Source organism: Oryzias latipes, chromosome 6, assembly GCF_053564925.1.
Source record: "Oryzias latipes strain Hd-rR chromosome 6, Olatipes_Hd-rR_3.1".
NCBI classification, from domain to species: Eukaryota; Metazoa; Chordata; class Actinopteri; order Beloniformes; family Adrianichthyidae; genus Oryzias; species Oryzias latipes.
The window spans coordinates 23,118,156-23,134,540 of NC_136242.1; the positions used below are offsets into that span (position 1 = coordinate 23,118,156).

At 38.5% G+C, this 16,385-nt stretch overlaps 1 protein-coding gene across 4 annotated transcripts in view; it reads left to right on the plus strand.

The window, feature by feature from the left end:
* frmd4a (FERM domain containing 4A) overlaps positions 1-16,385 on the plus strand; it is a 101,318-nt gene that overhangs the window by 11,552 nt on the left and 73,381 nt on the right. For 3 of the 4 annotated variants that reach the window (XM_078949384.1, XM_078949381.1, XM_078949380.1), the window contains exon 1: positions 5,784-6,440. The exons of the other annotated variant lie outside the window; for it this stretch is intronic. In XM_078949384.1, the coding sequence (XP_078805510.1) occupies positions 6,408-6,440 (33 nt within the window). In that variant the 5' untranslated portion in view covers positions 5,784-6,407. Of the gene's footprint in view, positions 1-5,783; positions 6,441-16,385 lie in introns of those variants that run through there. 4 annotated transcript variants of the gene reach the window in all.

Below are 16,385 nucleotides of genomic sequence, written 5' to 3' on the forward strand. Positions count from 1 at the left end.
TTCCTAATTGCTATCACTTTTTTCCCTTGGCTCCTCTCCTAAAATCCCATATGTCCTTCTCCTGCAAACCCCTGTTTGCATTATGCACTCCCATCTATCATTTTTCATTCTTAATTCACGCTCTCTGCTGCAGTGAGATAAGATGTCCTTCCCCCTGAGCTCGGAAAACGTGTGAGAGAAAAAGGGCTTTCCTGCTCTGCCTCTAAATGCCTCTAGTACTGTGAGCAGCCACAAAGGACAACCAAATACAGCAGTATACAATATGTATTTGTACATTCTGCGTGTGTGTGAAAAGATATAACAATGTGCATGAGCAGCATGTTTCCAGAAATTGCTGTTTGATGAAGTTTAGATTAGATGTCAGACCAGTTCCCTGGGGGAACAATCAACCCAGCTCTCTCAAACGTATCTGGGACCCTTGGCTCTTGAAACGAGCTGAAACAGTTTCACACCCCAATATATCACAGTAAATCATTGCCTGGCACATCTGACAACAAACAGCAGCTAAACATTTAGTTGTAACTCTGTGAAAACCTCAAAAGCAGGGAAAAACTCTCTAGCCATTACATGTACAATATTGAAAGTTTGCTAAAACAGCACAGTGGGTCAAAACATAAGTGCTAGAGCAAAGCCCATGAGATGCTCACAATACAGGAGCTTTTTCAATGTTAAATTGAATTGGTTAGTTCAAAAGGGGCCCAAGTCCACAATTTTTCAAAATAGAGATATTACACGTTCTATGGTCTTCAAGGGAAAAGCTATCTGTCAGTTCAAAAAAGTCCCAAGTCTGTTGTAATGTATTGACTTTGCTTGACATTTAAAATGCATTAAGTGCAAAATTCCTAGACTTGGGCCTCTATTGAATGGATTTTGTTTTATCCCATAGATGGCAGCACTAGTTATCCAATATGGCAGCGCCCGCTATTTAATTCAAGAAGGGACCAAGTCCATAGACTTTAGTTTGCTAATCCTCTGAAATTAGAAAAGTCAGGTGCTTCATATTATAGCATTTGTAATCTATGAGCTGGTTCAAAATGAAGTAAAGTATTAATCATTTGGTGTAGCCTCCCTTTAAGCTATGCAATTAAAATCATTTCCTGGAAGAACAAACCTCTTGGACTTGGGCCCGTTTTGAACTAGCCTATTCAATTGTTATTTGAGACAAAAAGATGACATCTTTCCAAACCAAAAACAAAACAAAAATCCTGTAATGTGTTTAAAAAAATTCCCTATTTGCTCTCTAAATTTCTAGACGCTATAACTAGAATGCTCAGAAGCAGAAACCAGTGGTTCAGATAGCTGTAACAAACCAGGATTCTTCACACCGAACCATGTAAGCTCACAACAACAGGTTCAGTCTATCTGTGTCAGCATCAGCCCACCCCCAGTATCGACAATGATTGTTAACAGGCACATTTCTTGTCTCTCCAAATCCCTGCTGAGTCGATGTTGTCGGTCAGTGTAGAGAATGAGTCCCAGTTCACAGTGTGAGGGTCAGCAGAAGCAGGATTCGCCACGGCATCGATTTGGTTGCACATCAAGTTGTGGGACTCACTTGTTCTCAGATGGACACACTGGGGCATATGCAGGGACTCACAAAGACGAGGATCTGCTCATTTTTGCTTAGATATTTATTTTTTATCTAGCAAAATTGTCTATATTTTCCACAATTTCATGATTAAAACCATATGCAATAATATTTTCTGATACAAATTTAATCTTTTTTTTTATAAAACCTACACAATAAAGCCCAATCTGAACATGTGCTTTATTTTGATAGACAGCACAGTGCTGGAACGGCCACATTGGCAGATGGGCTAACAGATTCAAAGACAAAAAGACATCATGTTGAGGCATGGAGCCAGAAGAAAGGAGAGAACCTCAAATGTTCCTTTCCCCGCTGTGACGTTGTTGAATTGATAATCATTGCAATTAAATTCCTCTGTTCCTCCATAAAGTTTCTGTTCATTTTGCAGCAGATAATTTCCTCAATTCTTCGAACATCCTCTTTTGAGATGTAATTGCAGCTCTTAATTGAAACACAAACAGCCTGAGAAAATTGCACACTATTTTCTCATTTATCCCTGATGTGGCTCGTGGTTTTTTTTCCATCACTGGTAGCCTCTTTTTCTGTAAAGAAACATTTTGAATTTTTGCTGCATGACATGGGGGAGGGGGTATTATTGTACTAAGTGTCAGTTATGATACAATTTGATGTATTCAAAAACAGAAAAAAATATAAAGATATGTATATATTTTAAGATCTTCGCTATATTTTCCAAAATTACTTTCAGATGGTTTTGCAAAAAGCCTAGAATGTTTAACGGAAAGTCAATCATCTCAAAAATAAAAATAAAAAACTTGGTCCACAGCTTGAGGAGTAGGTTAATTCTGAATTTCAAATATGTCTTATAAACTTTGTAGAAATTTTAGACTTGGTCAACAAAAGAGTCCTTCACCATATTTTATTTTTTTACCAGTATTATTACACCCCATAGCTAACTTATTTTGCCTAATAAACCATAAATATTCTTAAATTTGCAATCAGCTTGGCTATTTTAGTGAGGTTTTACAGATTATTCCCTATACTTAAAAAGATTTTTTGTCGTTTTAATTAGAATAGATACTCTTACATCCCCTAAAAAGTAGGCGGTTTTCTTATTTTTAAAGCAAAAAATTCACTAGTTTTATTTTGGGAATTAATACAAATATTTGGGGGTTTTCACACATAGTAGTTTGTTAAAATATTAATATTGTTTAGACGTACAAGAAACACATTTTATAACTGAAGTTTATCACTTGGTCTTTAAATATTTTAGTGCAGCCTGTTTACACTTAAAAACAGACAAATTGCTTTATCATTGGCAGTGCAATTGTTTTCTAGACCAGAGCGTTTATCAATGTGCATATTATAGATGTGTAAAATGCTTCACTGATATATGAGAATCCTCTGCAGTTTTCTAGCCAAGAGAAACAGCCTGTGATCCATAAAATAAACTGAGATAAATGTTGTTTCACATCACATAGTTACCTGGGTTTATGTCTTCAACAACTAAAATGCTTGTATAAGAACACAATGTCAGTGTCTTGCAACCAAAACTAAATATTAAAGGACAAAAGGAAGACATTGCAGCGATAAATCAGTACACTCATTGAACCAAGTTGTGTCTGTTCACATCTGTGTGATGGAAAAAGTCACCAGGGATTCATTTTGGGGTTCAGCTGGAGTGACAGAGATGTGAGCAGGGAGGATATAGAGTGGCTAGAAGGGGGATGGGTGAATGGGGGGGGGGCTTTAGGGATAATGCGCAGCCCTGTGCAGGGCGCTCTCATTGTGCATTGTCCTGTGACTGTAAGGTTTATCACTCCTCCCTGCATCCCAAACCCCCATCATTTCTTTTATGTATGTTCAATTTCAGCAGTGACTGGTTGTTGAGATGAGATGTGTGTTTGGAGTCTGTGTGTGTGTGTGTGTGGGTGGGGGGTGACTGTGTGTGAGACTGAGGGGTTTGCTGACAGGTTCACTGTCAGCAGGAATGTGTGATAGTGAAATATGGGGCTGTGCATCACTGTGACTTGTCACACACATGAACATCCAGCCCTGTAAAATAAAAAAATCTCTTCAACCTTGCATCACCCTAAAGCACAAAATATAGTTTTAACCAAAAAAATAAAAACCTTTTATTCGTGAGGACGACGTGCGACCTCTTAAAGTAGTAATCAAATCATTGTTTCGAAGAAGACACTAATTATAAAAAATAGGAACCAACAAACCATTAAATAATATTGTTATTGATTATTCTTTGTTTTAGCACTTGTCTTAAGATGTGTGTTTTGAGCATGTGTTTTGTGCTAGCAAGTAATTGATTGCAATTTTCCCTGTGAGGTGGTAGGTTGTCTGATGTGAAGTGAGGCGAAGAATGTTCTCCCAAGGGAAATCTCAGGTTTAAGTATGTTTTGTAAATGAAATACATGACTGTGAACCCTGTTCATAGAAATTCACTTCAATTAGATGGTAATTAGCGCTCTGATTATAAACATTGCATCAAATTTCACCGACTAAATGCCCTAAGCAGGTTTTTTTTTTTCTTCTGGATGTGTTTTGTTGTTTAAAGTAACATGAAGATGTCATATTTGCTGCTTCCTCTAGTACTTAAAAGCAAATGAGCACACTTTTAGGAAACTGTGGCATCAGGCTTTGCAATAAAAGCACGGTTTGGAGAATCATTTATATTATTGCACAGAAAAATAAGTGCAGCTTTGGTAAAGCTGTGGCATTTCCAGCTTGAGTATTATTGATCATGTTCACACAGAGCTACAATCAATGGTGAAATGTGACAGTGGGGTCCAGTCTATCTGCTTTTCTATTGGCATGATACTCATTTGACTGAGCAGTGGTCATTTTTTTTCACTTGTGACAGCACAACTCAGTGAATTGATGATGGAGCATCAGTTATTGGGATTTTAAAACACCTCAACGTACATGTAATTATCTGTAGAAGACAGTGGTGACTTTCTATTATCATGGATGAATTTTATTCAGTTTAGTGCCTCGTTAAACTCAAGTCACCTATAATAACGATTTTTTTTTTGTTGCTTTTCCAGAAAACTTGGGTACGTGCCCTCTCAACATATCTGACACCCTCTACATTCTTTGTATGAGCTCCCTGCTGTTTTTCTTAAGTTGTGAATGTCCAAAGTAGTAAAAAATTCAATTGTTTGTCATTGCTGAATTCATACATACGACATGGAATCTAAATCCAACTTCAAATAACTATGACACCATCTTTAGCCTGCAGAGGAGCTAATCATCATAAAATATACTTTTTATTTTCTCACATTATCAATACATTACTGTTCATAGGAAAAAATAGTAAATCAGGCATGCATGAATTTGCATTTAAATGCTGTTATATTAAAGGACAGAACAGCTCATTGCATTGCAAATATATGATATGGTGTACACAAAAGCTAATAAGGAATCCCCTGTGGTAATTCTTTCATGATTAATTCAGTTAATTTAATGCTCTTTTGGTTTTATCTGGGTCAATTTAGATAGACCAGGCCTAAAATAAACCAGGAAAATCAGAGGACACAGCGGGAGAGTGAATGCTTCCTTCAGAGTCCTGTTGGTTTGGCAAAAAAGAAGCTTGTCAAAGTCAGTGGACAAACACCTGAAGCCTTAGCCATTATTTCATGGCATAGCTTCACCCAGTGGCTGAGCCAGAGATGTCCAGCTGTGTGAAGGATGCACTAACACGATTTATTTGAGTGGTTTTACCATCCCACTTATTGTTTGTGCTCCTATTCTGATGGATCCAGTTGCCATGGCAATTGTGGGACATGGTTCAGAGCATAGGTAGTTTGTTTATATATGTATTTTTGTCCATCTAATGGTAAAGAATACACATTAAATTGTTGCATTGTGGCCTACCACTTAACTTTGCCAATAGTCTTTATTAGGATTTCCTGTAGTAGTACGATAAAAATCTTCAGGTAGTAATAAGAACAACCTGACTTAACATGACAGCGGATGAGTTAGATGGCTCATGATTTAAATTCACATAGAGAGTTGTGTTTCAGGTACAACCTTGTAACCGTGGGCATGTCAGGAACCAGGAGACACTGGTTTTGTGTTTGAGAAGGTGACTCATGCCTTGTCTATTAGTAGAATGGGGGGTGATCAGGTTGCTAGGCAATTAAGAGCTACCATTGTCCACAAGGACAATAGTGGGCCCAGGAGTGCCCTCTTCTTTCTCTCCTGCTTTCATTCTCACACAAACACCATACATGTACATTATGTCTGACCCCAGCTTGGGTGGAGAGAAGGAGTTGTCAGCAGGCGGGTTCACACAGGAGCAGGGAGGGAGGGAGAGACGAGGGACATAAGGAAAGACGGAGAGCTCTACTGGAAGATCATTTTTTAAAAATGAAACCAGTATTGCACCCTATTTAAGGTGGAATTAATGTAGCTGGAGGCAGTGAGGAGGAGTGAGCAAAATGGAGAATGCCAGTGTGGGGTGACACAGGAAAAAGCTAAGGGCAGAGCAAGAAGGACAGAGGCAGGAGAGACCATCCACGGACACCACGAGTTAAAGCCACAGTGTTCTGTAAATGACGATTGCAAAGCCACTGACAGGTTTGGAAGAAGAAGGACAAGTGTTGGGAGTTCCTCGCCTCGTACTCCTTGCTCCCACACACTTGCACACATACAAACACACGCACATGACGCACACAGACTAGCTCTCTGTGTCTGTCAGTGCACAGTTGGGCTCTTTGGGTGGGAGCTGTGCGGTAGAAGAGATGTTTGCTCTGAGGATGAGACAGCGTTTCTAAAAGGATCTATTGGAATAACACACCGGCACTGCTGAGGGGGTCCCAGCCCACCGGAACCAACCGAATCAGCTATGGAGGGACTGTTGTCTCCAATGAGAACGCGGGTAAGTTACCATGACGATGACATGAAAAATGCAGCCACTCTCTCTGTCAAGAAACTATCATCCGAGAGGCATATAGAGAGATGTCTATTAGGGTGCTAGATGGTGGTGCTGGAACTCGGAACTGATCAGTTTTTGCCAGCGTTGCCAGGGGCAACAGGCAGAATGCTGACAGAGTATTGAAGACAGAAGAGCTGTCAGGTTGTCACTGAAATTGTTGATGCAATGCAGATAAATGCAATTTTTCTTTACATGATGGTTGAGCAGTTGGGGAGGTTGGACTGCTATGAAAGAGTGATTCAGTGTTTGTGGTGCCCGTCTCCATTCATTACAAAACGCTGGCCTTTTGATTTAGGATTCGGGGGAAGAGAGTGGAGACAGAGGTGCAAGGGAGGAACTGGCTCAGTTTGTGCAGCAAATCGGATGAACGTCTGAAAGTCGCAATTCACTATTGTTCTTGAAAACCATGACTTTCTGTACACTATAAGAGACTGGATGTTTTATGGTGTGATGATCAGTGTGTGTTCAACCTTGATTGCCTCTGCATCACACAAAAAAGGAGCAACTTATATGTGCAATCATTTAAGAATATCATTGTACAGTAAAAGATCTACTTTTTTTATTTGCGCCTAAATTTAAAATTATGCTGTTTTTTCACCCATCAGTGGGCAACTGTGATGATTTTATGTGACATGTTATGAAAAGGGATTGTTGATGAAACATTTTTTTGCTTCCTTTTTAGCGTCATCTTTTTTAATCAAAGTTAAACTCTTGTTGAGAGCATTATAATAAAAGTACAAATTAATTGCATATTTGTTAGCTTTGCATAATGAAAGTTTTATTCCTTACATTTACCTTTTATTCCTCTTTTTGTTTAACTTAATTTGTAATTAACAAAATGTCAGAGGACCTATTCAAACAGAATTTCTGATATTCTTAGTGCACAAAGGTTTTAAAGACAGGTTTTGAAATTTTCATTATGCTCTTGTAGCATTTTCTTGCAGCATCTGATGATGGAGGACATATACGAAGAAATTTAAACTTAAAATTGTATTTTTGAGAAGCCTTTTTATTTTTTCAAATCTGAATCAGGAGCAGACAAAAAACGTGGGGGGCCATAAGCTCCCTGCTCCGCTCCATTGTGTTGCTTTCACTTGCAGACAAAACTGCATCTGGCAGTTAATTAAGTTGGGCGTGTGAGGGGCTGTAAGCTTGTGGTAGCGCATGAGCAGAGAGCTCTCAGCAATAGGGAGGGAAAGACGGGGGGGTTTGCTACTCACCAGCAGTCCCGCCCACATCTGAACAGAAACTATGCTCAAATAACACATTTTTTAATTATGACTAAAAACGCTGCAGTCATGATTAAAAGACTACTTGGAATACTTTAAAATAGCTCAAAAGATTATCAAAGTGGGTCTTCAATCAAAATGCACCATACAGAGTGAATGTAAAGCACATGACTCCCAAGTTGAACTTAATTTATGTGAGAATTCTGCAAAAGGTGTCATCTGATTGCGTTGTTGCAACATTCCCACCGCTTACCTCAAGTCCCTCTTTAAAACTAACCCACTGAATTCTTATTTGATCTTTGAGTTTTGATCTTTTTTACAATAAAGTCATGAGTTCAGGGTTTCTGCTCTTCTGTGTGTCAAACCATGTTTTTGGCATTTACTATGAGAAGTGTGAAAGCCATTTGAAGAAGAGCCCATCATCCCATGCAAAGGAGAGTGCTAGTGGGAAATTTGGAGAAAGATTTGGCTCCAGAGGTAGAATCAAGTTTTCTATGTCTGAGCCTAATTGCTCAAATTTGCCAAAAAGCTATGGGATTCGTTTTCTGCAACTACATGTTTATTTATCTTCATCAGCCACACTGAGCTCCATATGGTGAATAGTTGATCTTTCAGTGACATATATTTGGTATCAAAGATCATAATCAAAGGGATGGTGAGCAAAGGCTGAAGCTTTTCAAAGTTCACATGACACATCCTCCATATACACCTCCATTTGTAAGCCATGACTGAGAAATGTAAAAAAAAAAAACATTTTCATCATTACAAACAAAGGGGACATTTTGAATGCAGCTGTTTTGGGTTTTACTGTAGTTCAGTGGTTTGCACTATTGCCTCCCAGCGTTAAAATGCTGGTTCAAGTCCCACCTGGGTTCTTTCTGTGTGGAGTTTGCATGTTCTGCTTGTGCATATGTGGGTTTTCTTCATGAACTCATGCATCAAATTCTTACTACTACTCTCACAGTAGTAGTAGTAGTAGTAGTAGGAATTCACATTCCAAAATCATTACAACCAGAGTAAAAATGTATTTTTCACAGTTCAAAACCATGTTTCAGAGGCCAGTGAGTTTTCCCTGGGCGTGAATGTGAGTGTGCATTTGTCTGGTCCCACGGCAGACTGGCAACCTGTGCTGGGGTTACTTCATCTTCCATCAACACCAGCTGGGATAGGCTCCAGCAATGCCATGAGCCCAAAAGGGATTAAGAGAGTTCAGCAAATAGATGAATAGCTGCTGTTTTAGAACCATCTAGTGAACCAACACCGCTTACATTCAAGTTGGATGAATGGGAGACTTGCTAATGAAAGGATTTTGCTGGTGAAAGTGAGACTGTATGTATGAGTTTTTGTGTGATACAATTTAATGTTTAAGCCTCTTAGTTTTCCTTGTGACTGTGTGCATAAGAACACATCGTGTGAGGTTAAGCATCACATTTGTCTTTTATTTGCCATGTTTTGTGGCTGCAGATCTTTTTGAAACTGAAAAACAGGAAAGGCTGCAAAGCAATTTGTTTCTGAACTGTGGTTTTGAAAAAAAGAAAGAGATTCACTGGATCAAAACAGAAATGGAAATATGGTTTAATGCTGTCATGACAGAGCTCAACTTCTAAAGCTTTAACTTTCGACTTCAACCATACAGATTTTTTTTCTTCATTGTCCTCTGGTTTCTCTTCGTTGTGGGAACAATGAGCTTTGAAACGCTCAAAAGTACAAAAGGTGTTGTGACGACACTCGTATGTAACTACCAGTGACGTGCGGTGAGGTTAATGGCTGGTGAGGCACTGACGTCATCAATCAGATTTACAAACATATGAACCATACTGAGTAACTTATTCACCATTTAATTGACAACAGTTAACGTGTTTTGTTTAAAATATCATTTCAACATGTTTTTTCATATACAAACTGCAGCATAGAAAAAAGCACAAACCTTATTATCATCTTACCTTTACTTGTAAATAAAGCCCATATGCCGCTCCTTCTGAAGAAAATGACTTGCCGCTTGCTATCACTTCTTCTATTATTTTTAGCGTCATAATCTCAGGGCTCATCGGCGCCCCCTAACTTGAGGCACGGGGACTTCTGGCCTCACCCAGTTGCTTTTTTGCCGGCGTTTAGCGTTCAGCACAAGAAACACGTCCCTCACAGTTATTTATAAAAACAAACACTGTACATCATATACGTCTGTTAAATTATGTAAACTCAGCTCATATAGTACAAGTGATTGAACCGACATACAGAGAGACAGCAGTACCGACTGACTGCATAGGTATTGCGCAATCCAAGGTGAGGCTCAGCGGGCTGGTGCCTCATCGCACGTCACTTCTTAGTATCTGAACGGCAAATGCGGAAATTCAGCGATTTTGAAAAGAAAAAACACCCAAAAATTATACATTTAAATGGAAAATGACTGCAAAGCACAAATTACTGAACTTAAATATAATAATAATTGAATTTATTTTTCTCTTTTCTTCCCATAATGACAGGTGAGGCACAGCCTCACCTGCCTCTCCTGACTGCACGTCACTGGTAACTACATACTAAAGAAAAGCAAAATCACATTATCAGAAGCATTAAGGCAATTTTTATTATAACATCCTTTTTTCAGAAATCAATACATGTATTTGAAGCTTTACACTTTCAGATGAGATACTAAAACAGGTCTACTTTGTCGAAGAAGGGAAAGTTGAAGCTCATAGTTTTTATTTATACCTAAGTAGGTCAGTAGGACAAGGAGTTTCATAAGTGTTTTATCTCAAGAACCCGATGGCTGTTTTTGGCATATTAGTTAACATCAGTTAGTGTGTGGTTTGTGCAATATCTGCTGCTTGATCCCCTGTGTGAGTGGATCAATAAGGAGTGGTTATCAAGTGATTACACTTGTCAGTACCCTATCTGTCTAATCAGAGAGAGTCCTCTCCTGTTCCTCTTTAGCGTGTATTGGTTATCTGTGTGTTTAGCCATCGTTGTTACTGCACTGTGTCACAACCTATCCACTCTCAAGTCAGTATTCTGTTATTCTGATTATATAATAGAGCTCTTTACGACATAATTTGATATTGCACTGCAAAAACGGAATCTTAGATGGTAAAAAGACCCTTGTTCCAAGAAAAGTAGTATTTTTTCTGTTTTTTAACAGCAAATTATCTTATTTTGAGAAAACATGTTGTATTGACTAGATTTATTTTCTTAAGATAAGAATTCTTTATATGACAATTTTTCTAACCCCATTGGCAGAAACATTTTTAGTTAACCAAAGGAAATCAGACGATAGGGTAAGAAATTTCGACTTATTTCTAGGGGCCTGGTTTTGCAGGGCGAAATATCAGCTCTGTTCCATTGCATCAGTCCTTTCAACCTTAATAAAAAAAAGGTGTGACACTTCTTCCATTCCTGGTTCATTTTCCAGGAGCATTTTATCATAATTAAGGACAGAATAAAGGTGAAAAAATCAAAAGAAAGGTGACCAGATTCCTAACCCTAAAGCCAACTCCCTCACTGGCTGAAAATAAGCAGGACAACAGCTTCAGGTATGTATAATCGGGTAGAGACAGTCAGACATGCCCTCCCCAGGGCAAATAAGGTTATTGGCAGAATTTAGGAGCTAGAGTAACAGGAGGGATTCATGGGGTGCTGTGCAAATAAACACACATCCTGAGATGAACCGCATGCTCACTGAATATTAAGCTTTATCTGCACCAGCTGCCATCTAGGATACTAAAGGCGCCAGTAAAGACTGTTTAAATGAAGAAATCAACATGGGTAAAGTCAAGGTTTGTTTAAATGATTGATGTTAGGATTAATAAAGTTCAGAGAATTACATATTTACAGCTGAGATAAATTGCTACATTTCTGACAAAAATGAGATCAAAAGTAGGCATGTTGTAAGACCGTTGACCTGATTTTTTCTCTACTTCACATCTTCACAATCCCAATGAAGACGTTTTCTGTTTTCATGGGCCTGCTCTGATTGTGTGTGCGGGTTAGTCCATGCTGTGTCAAGCATGTCAAGTGTGCACTTGTCCCCCTTGAAGACGGAGGCATGAAAGATTAGATCAATCAGTGGAAAACTCTGCAATCAGAGAACCAAACTAGCAATGTTCCTAATACTGGGTGTTGCCATGGAGACTTTGTCAAATGTTTCTCTTCATTGGTTTCTGTCTGCAGGCTTTTTGAAATTAATTGTTTCTTTGTAACAACGGTGGATCTTGTCTTTTTGGGGGACAAGGGGCGAAAACAGAAATGTACACTTGGTGATTTGTTTTTCTTTATGTTAAAGGCTTACTCAAATGAAAACTGTGTTTTTAACATGTGGCATTTTTCTCATGATGGAGGACATATACAAAGAAAATTAAGATTAAAAATGTGTTTCAGAAAAATTCTTTGTTCAAATCGTCGTGAATGAGGAGCAAATGCGAAAATGCTGTTGGTAAAAGCTTGTAGTTGTGTTGCAATTGGGGGGCCACAAGCTCCCTTCTCCACTCCATTCACCTGCATCCACTTGATCCATGTACTTTTTGTTTTCCTCGTCAGAGCTGGCTTCTGGCTCAAAACCTTACAGCTGGATAGCTCCAATATTGATCAGCGTTTTTGTAATGTTATGTTGGGGTTGTGAGGAACTGTAAGCTAGTGGGAGAGCGTGTAAAAAGATGGATGATGTGAAAAGTTCCACCCACAACTTAGAGGTGTATTTCGAATGAACTGCTGCTCTGTAGAAACTGTGTCATTTTGATTTTGGCTGGGGGGAAAAACAGCATTATCATCAACAGTTTAAAAGATGATTGAACTTTAAAATGATTTGGCTGATATTAAAACAAAAACGGCAGACATACACTGGAACATACACTTTTGCATGTGTAATATTACAGCCAGAAATTTTTTTATTTAGAATAAATTTGTCTTCACTGTTGGTTAGTATTTTTGCTAGATAAGCAGTGCTCTTTAATCAAGAAAGATAGTAAAGTATTGGTCAAACACATCACACAAATGTAAAATAATCACAATTTCATATGAACACAACATTTTTTAAAGCTTATTTAATAAAACAGTCTTAGTATGAAGGTGTTTTTTTTTTTTTTGCAGAATAGAAATCAGAATAGGAATGTTCTGACACACACATGAGACACTTGAGCTAAAAATGATCTGTCAGTGTGTTACAAAGGGTCACCCTGCATCAAACAGAAACCATACATCTCTTCATCAGTAGATCCATAGCACAAATAAATGTATACAAGCATACAGGTCTTAGCACTTTTCCACTCCCCGTCACCCTATTACCCTTTTCTAATCTCTTCTTCCTTCAGTTTTTTTAGCCACCCCCCCATGGAGGCGCAGGGCCACAGTTTTCCACCTTCCTACCTCTGTTCACACGTCTTCCCCCTGAGCTCTGAACCGTGACCTCTTTACATGAACAAAGTGTGCTGACAGCAGCTGGTAACAGGTCACCTGAAATTTAATTGGCTGTTCGAGAAGTGGATTGGTGTCAGCCCTACCTAGAGGGGAGAAAGAAGTGATTTAGGAATGGAGTGGGAAAAAGCAGCATGTAACTTCCAATATACTTCTAAAGGTGTTAAAGTACATCTGAATTAAAGGAAAACACGGCAGAAAAATAACATTTATAGGCACGCTTTGTTTCCCGCGGCAACCGATCTGTTCCAGTTCTGACCTCATGGTAAACGCAGAGGTACACTGGCTCTGCTACAATCACAAACGCAGCCTGGAGCTCAACGTTGCCATCACTTCTCCTCCACCGCAGTTGCTCAAGTTAGTCTCCTGCTGCATTTTCGTTTTGCCTTCTGGCCTGTTTACTCTTTTGAGTGTAATTGGAAAAACAAGAGGCATGAAGCCATAAAGAAGTATGTCCTTTTGCTGATGGCTTCTACTGGTTGGCTGGGGCAACCATTTGGGATTTTGCTGCCTCCTGGTGAAGCCTGATGAAGTATTACTGCAATTGTTTCCAAAGCCTGAAGGTCAGATGGAATTTAATGGAGAATGAAAAGAAAAACAACAATTGGAGAACAAATATGTCCATTAATCGCATGCCTAAAGCTTAAACAGGTTTGCATATAAAAAACAAATGAACATCAACTGTGCAACAGCTTCATGGCTAAATTAGTTTTGATTTGTCCTTTATTTCAATTATTGTTTTACCTATACTTTATATTTCATTTAAAACATGCAAGCAAGAAAACTTAGAATCCTAAAGATATATGCTAAGAGGTTTTTTTTCCTTTTGCCTAAGATGCTTTTTTACTTTTTCAAGATTGACTGCATCTTTTTTAAATTTTCTGAGAAAAAAGCACTCTTAATTTCGCATTTACGGTATGGCATGCGCCCTTGCATAATTTAATGTGCAGACACAGACCACTATAATACATTTGCACAGGCCCTGACACATTTCGCCATATGCTACCACCAGGCAGTCATATTAATGTTGGATGGGGCTTGCAGGTTCAGGGCTGCTGGCAGGATGGATGGATAAATGGAAAACAGCTGGAGACAAATAGAATGATAGATGGTGAGGGTGACAGGATGAAGGAGGACAAAAATCCCATCAAAGTAGCATAGTAGCAGCACTTCAGATAGTACCTGAAGGTTCCTTTAGATAAAAGTGCAGCAGGATGTTTTTTTTTTCTTTAGTCTGTAACAGCAATGTAAATGGATGCTGCCTGTCATCATTCTGTGCACAATTATTTTGGACTTACGCTGTTTTTAAATTTTCTTCTTTATTTTTCAAATGTGTCCCCTTTTTCATTTAACCTATAAAATGAAGTGTTGTTCTAAATTAATACAGCCTTTTTTTTCCTCTTCACCAATTTAAAAAAACCTTTATAGTGATTTTTGGGTATCACCTCCTCCCTGCCATGTGCAGCTGCCATAACGCTGAAATAAACCCAAATGTAAAATACAAGGTTGCCAGATTGGTTCTTATTAATCCTCCCAGGAACACTTACATCAGTCTAAGTGGCCCACTGACCCTTGCTGTTCTCATCATGGCTTGTTAGCGCAAATAAAGGTGACATGTGTCGGATTTATAACTCATCCGTGTGTGGGTTTCTGTCTGCACACATACATGTGTGTGTATTCTGTTCAGAGCAGATGTGAGCATCTGCCATTGCATTTTAGGCCATTAATACGTGTCTCCGGGTGTTTGTACGTGGTTTGTCTGCTTTATGGCAACAGCTGTTATTTTTTAGTCTGTACTCTATTTCCAGCAATGCAGGTTGTCTGCTTCCATGTTTCATTTTCAGATGGAAGATGGACATCATTTACATCAATTTGCAAGAACATTCCTTTCCCATGATAAATGACAACCAGGATGATAATGGTCAAGTCCCCACCCAGTTAAAATGCTTTTTGGACAAGACACCAAACCACAATGTTTTATATCATCAGCATCAGCTGGCACTTTATCATAGCTAGTCAATTTCCTGCAACTTACATCTGTGGCCAGAACAGTGTTGGTTGCCATGGAAAGACCATTAAAATGAGTGTCAATTGATTAAAGTAAGTTAAAAAAAAAAGTCCCCCTAAGTATGTTTATTTGCTCTCTAAAGGCAGCAGGTGTGTTTGCATCAGGAAGCAGAAAAAACCCTAGATCACAGCATGTTGCATGATTGAGATGAAGCAGTGGCTATTTATAAAGCACGTGTAATAAGAGGCACTGCATGTGTTAAATGAAAAAAAGACATGACGGAAAGTCGTGTGTTGAGCCTGAAGGCGATTAGAAAAGTTCTACCAACACAAATCACTAAGAAATCCTGATTTATATATTTTAAAGGGGATTCTCTCATCTTCTCTTTAAAAAAACACAAAATTGTATTTATTTTCATTATGACTAACAGCGGTGTTTAAAAGATATTGGGCAAAATAGAGCAGCACACATGAATACATGTGGTCAAAAATATAATAAAATACAGGCATTTTAATGTGTTTGTGAAAAGATAGTACATATTTCTGTAGAAACAGTAGAAATGGATTCAACTCCCCACTCCAATTATCTTTTGATCTGTTTTAGAGCATGTTTTTTAGTCTTTTATTTATGATTAAAAAAATGTAAAAAAAAAAAAAAAAAAAAACTGTGTGGTTTTCTTGGACATTGTTTCTGCTGAGCGGCAGGAGTTCATCAGAACCGTAGCAGCAGCCTGCTGACTGCAGATTTTATGTAACAACTACTAGTTGCTTCAAAAAGCATTTTGTATTTGTCTGCTTCAGATTCACAACAATTTCAATAAATGCAATTTTAAACTAAATGTTCTTCATATATGTTCTCCATCATGAGAAAAATGCTACAAGAACATGTTAAAATACCAAAAACGCAACTTTCATCAGAGTGGGCCTTTAAGTTATCTTTACCAAATAAACCGCATTTGTAAATTTGACTCCAGCTTTGTGCACTCCACTCTTAAACCACCAGAGTGTGCTGTCTGATGTGATTCCTTGAGCCTGAAGGATCCCTAAATAATGAGGAGGAGCACATGAATGACCAAGTGATGGAGACCTGGTCCCTCTGGATATGTAGTAGAATTGTGTTTATGCATCTTCTTCTTGTTGGGTTGCTGTCTCTGTAGAGCAGTCTAAAAAATAATCAAGACTGGAGAGGAAACAGCTGTAGCTGCTTAAGATTTACATCTGTCAGTTTTGGACAATGTTGTTTTTTATG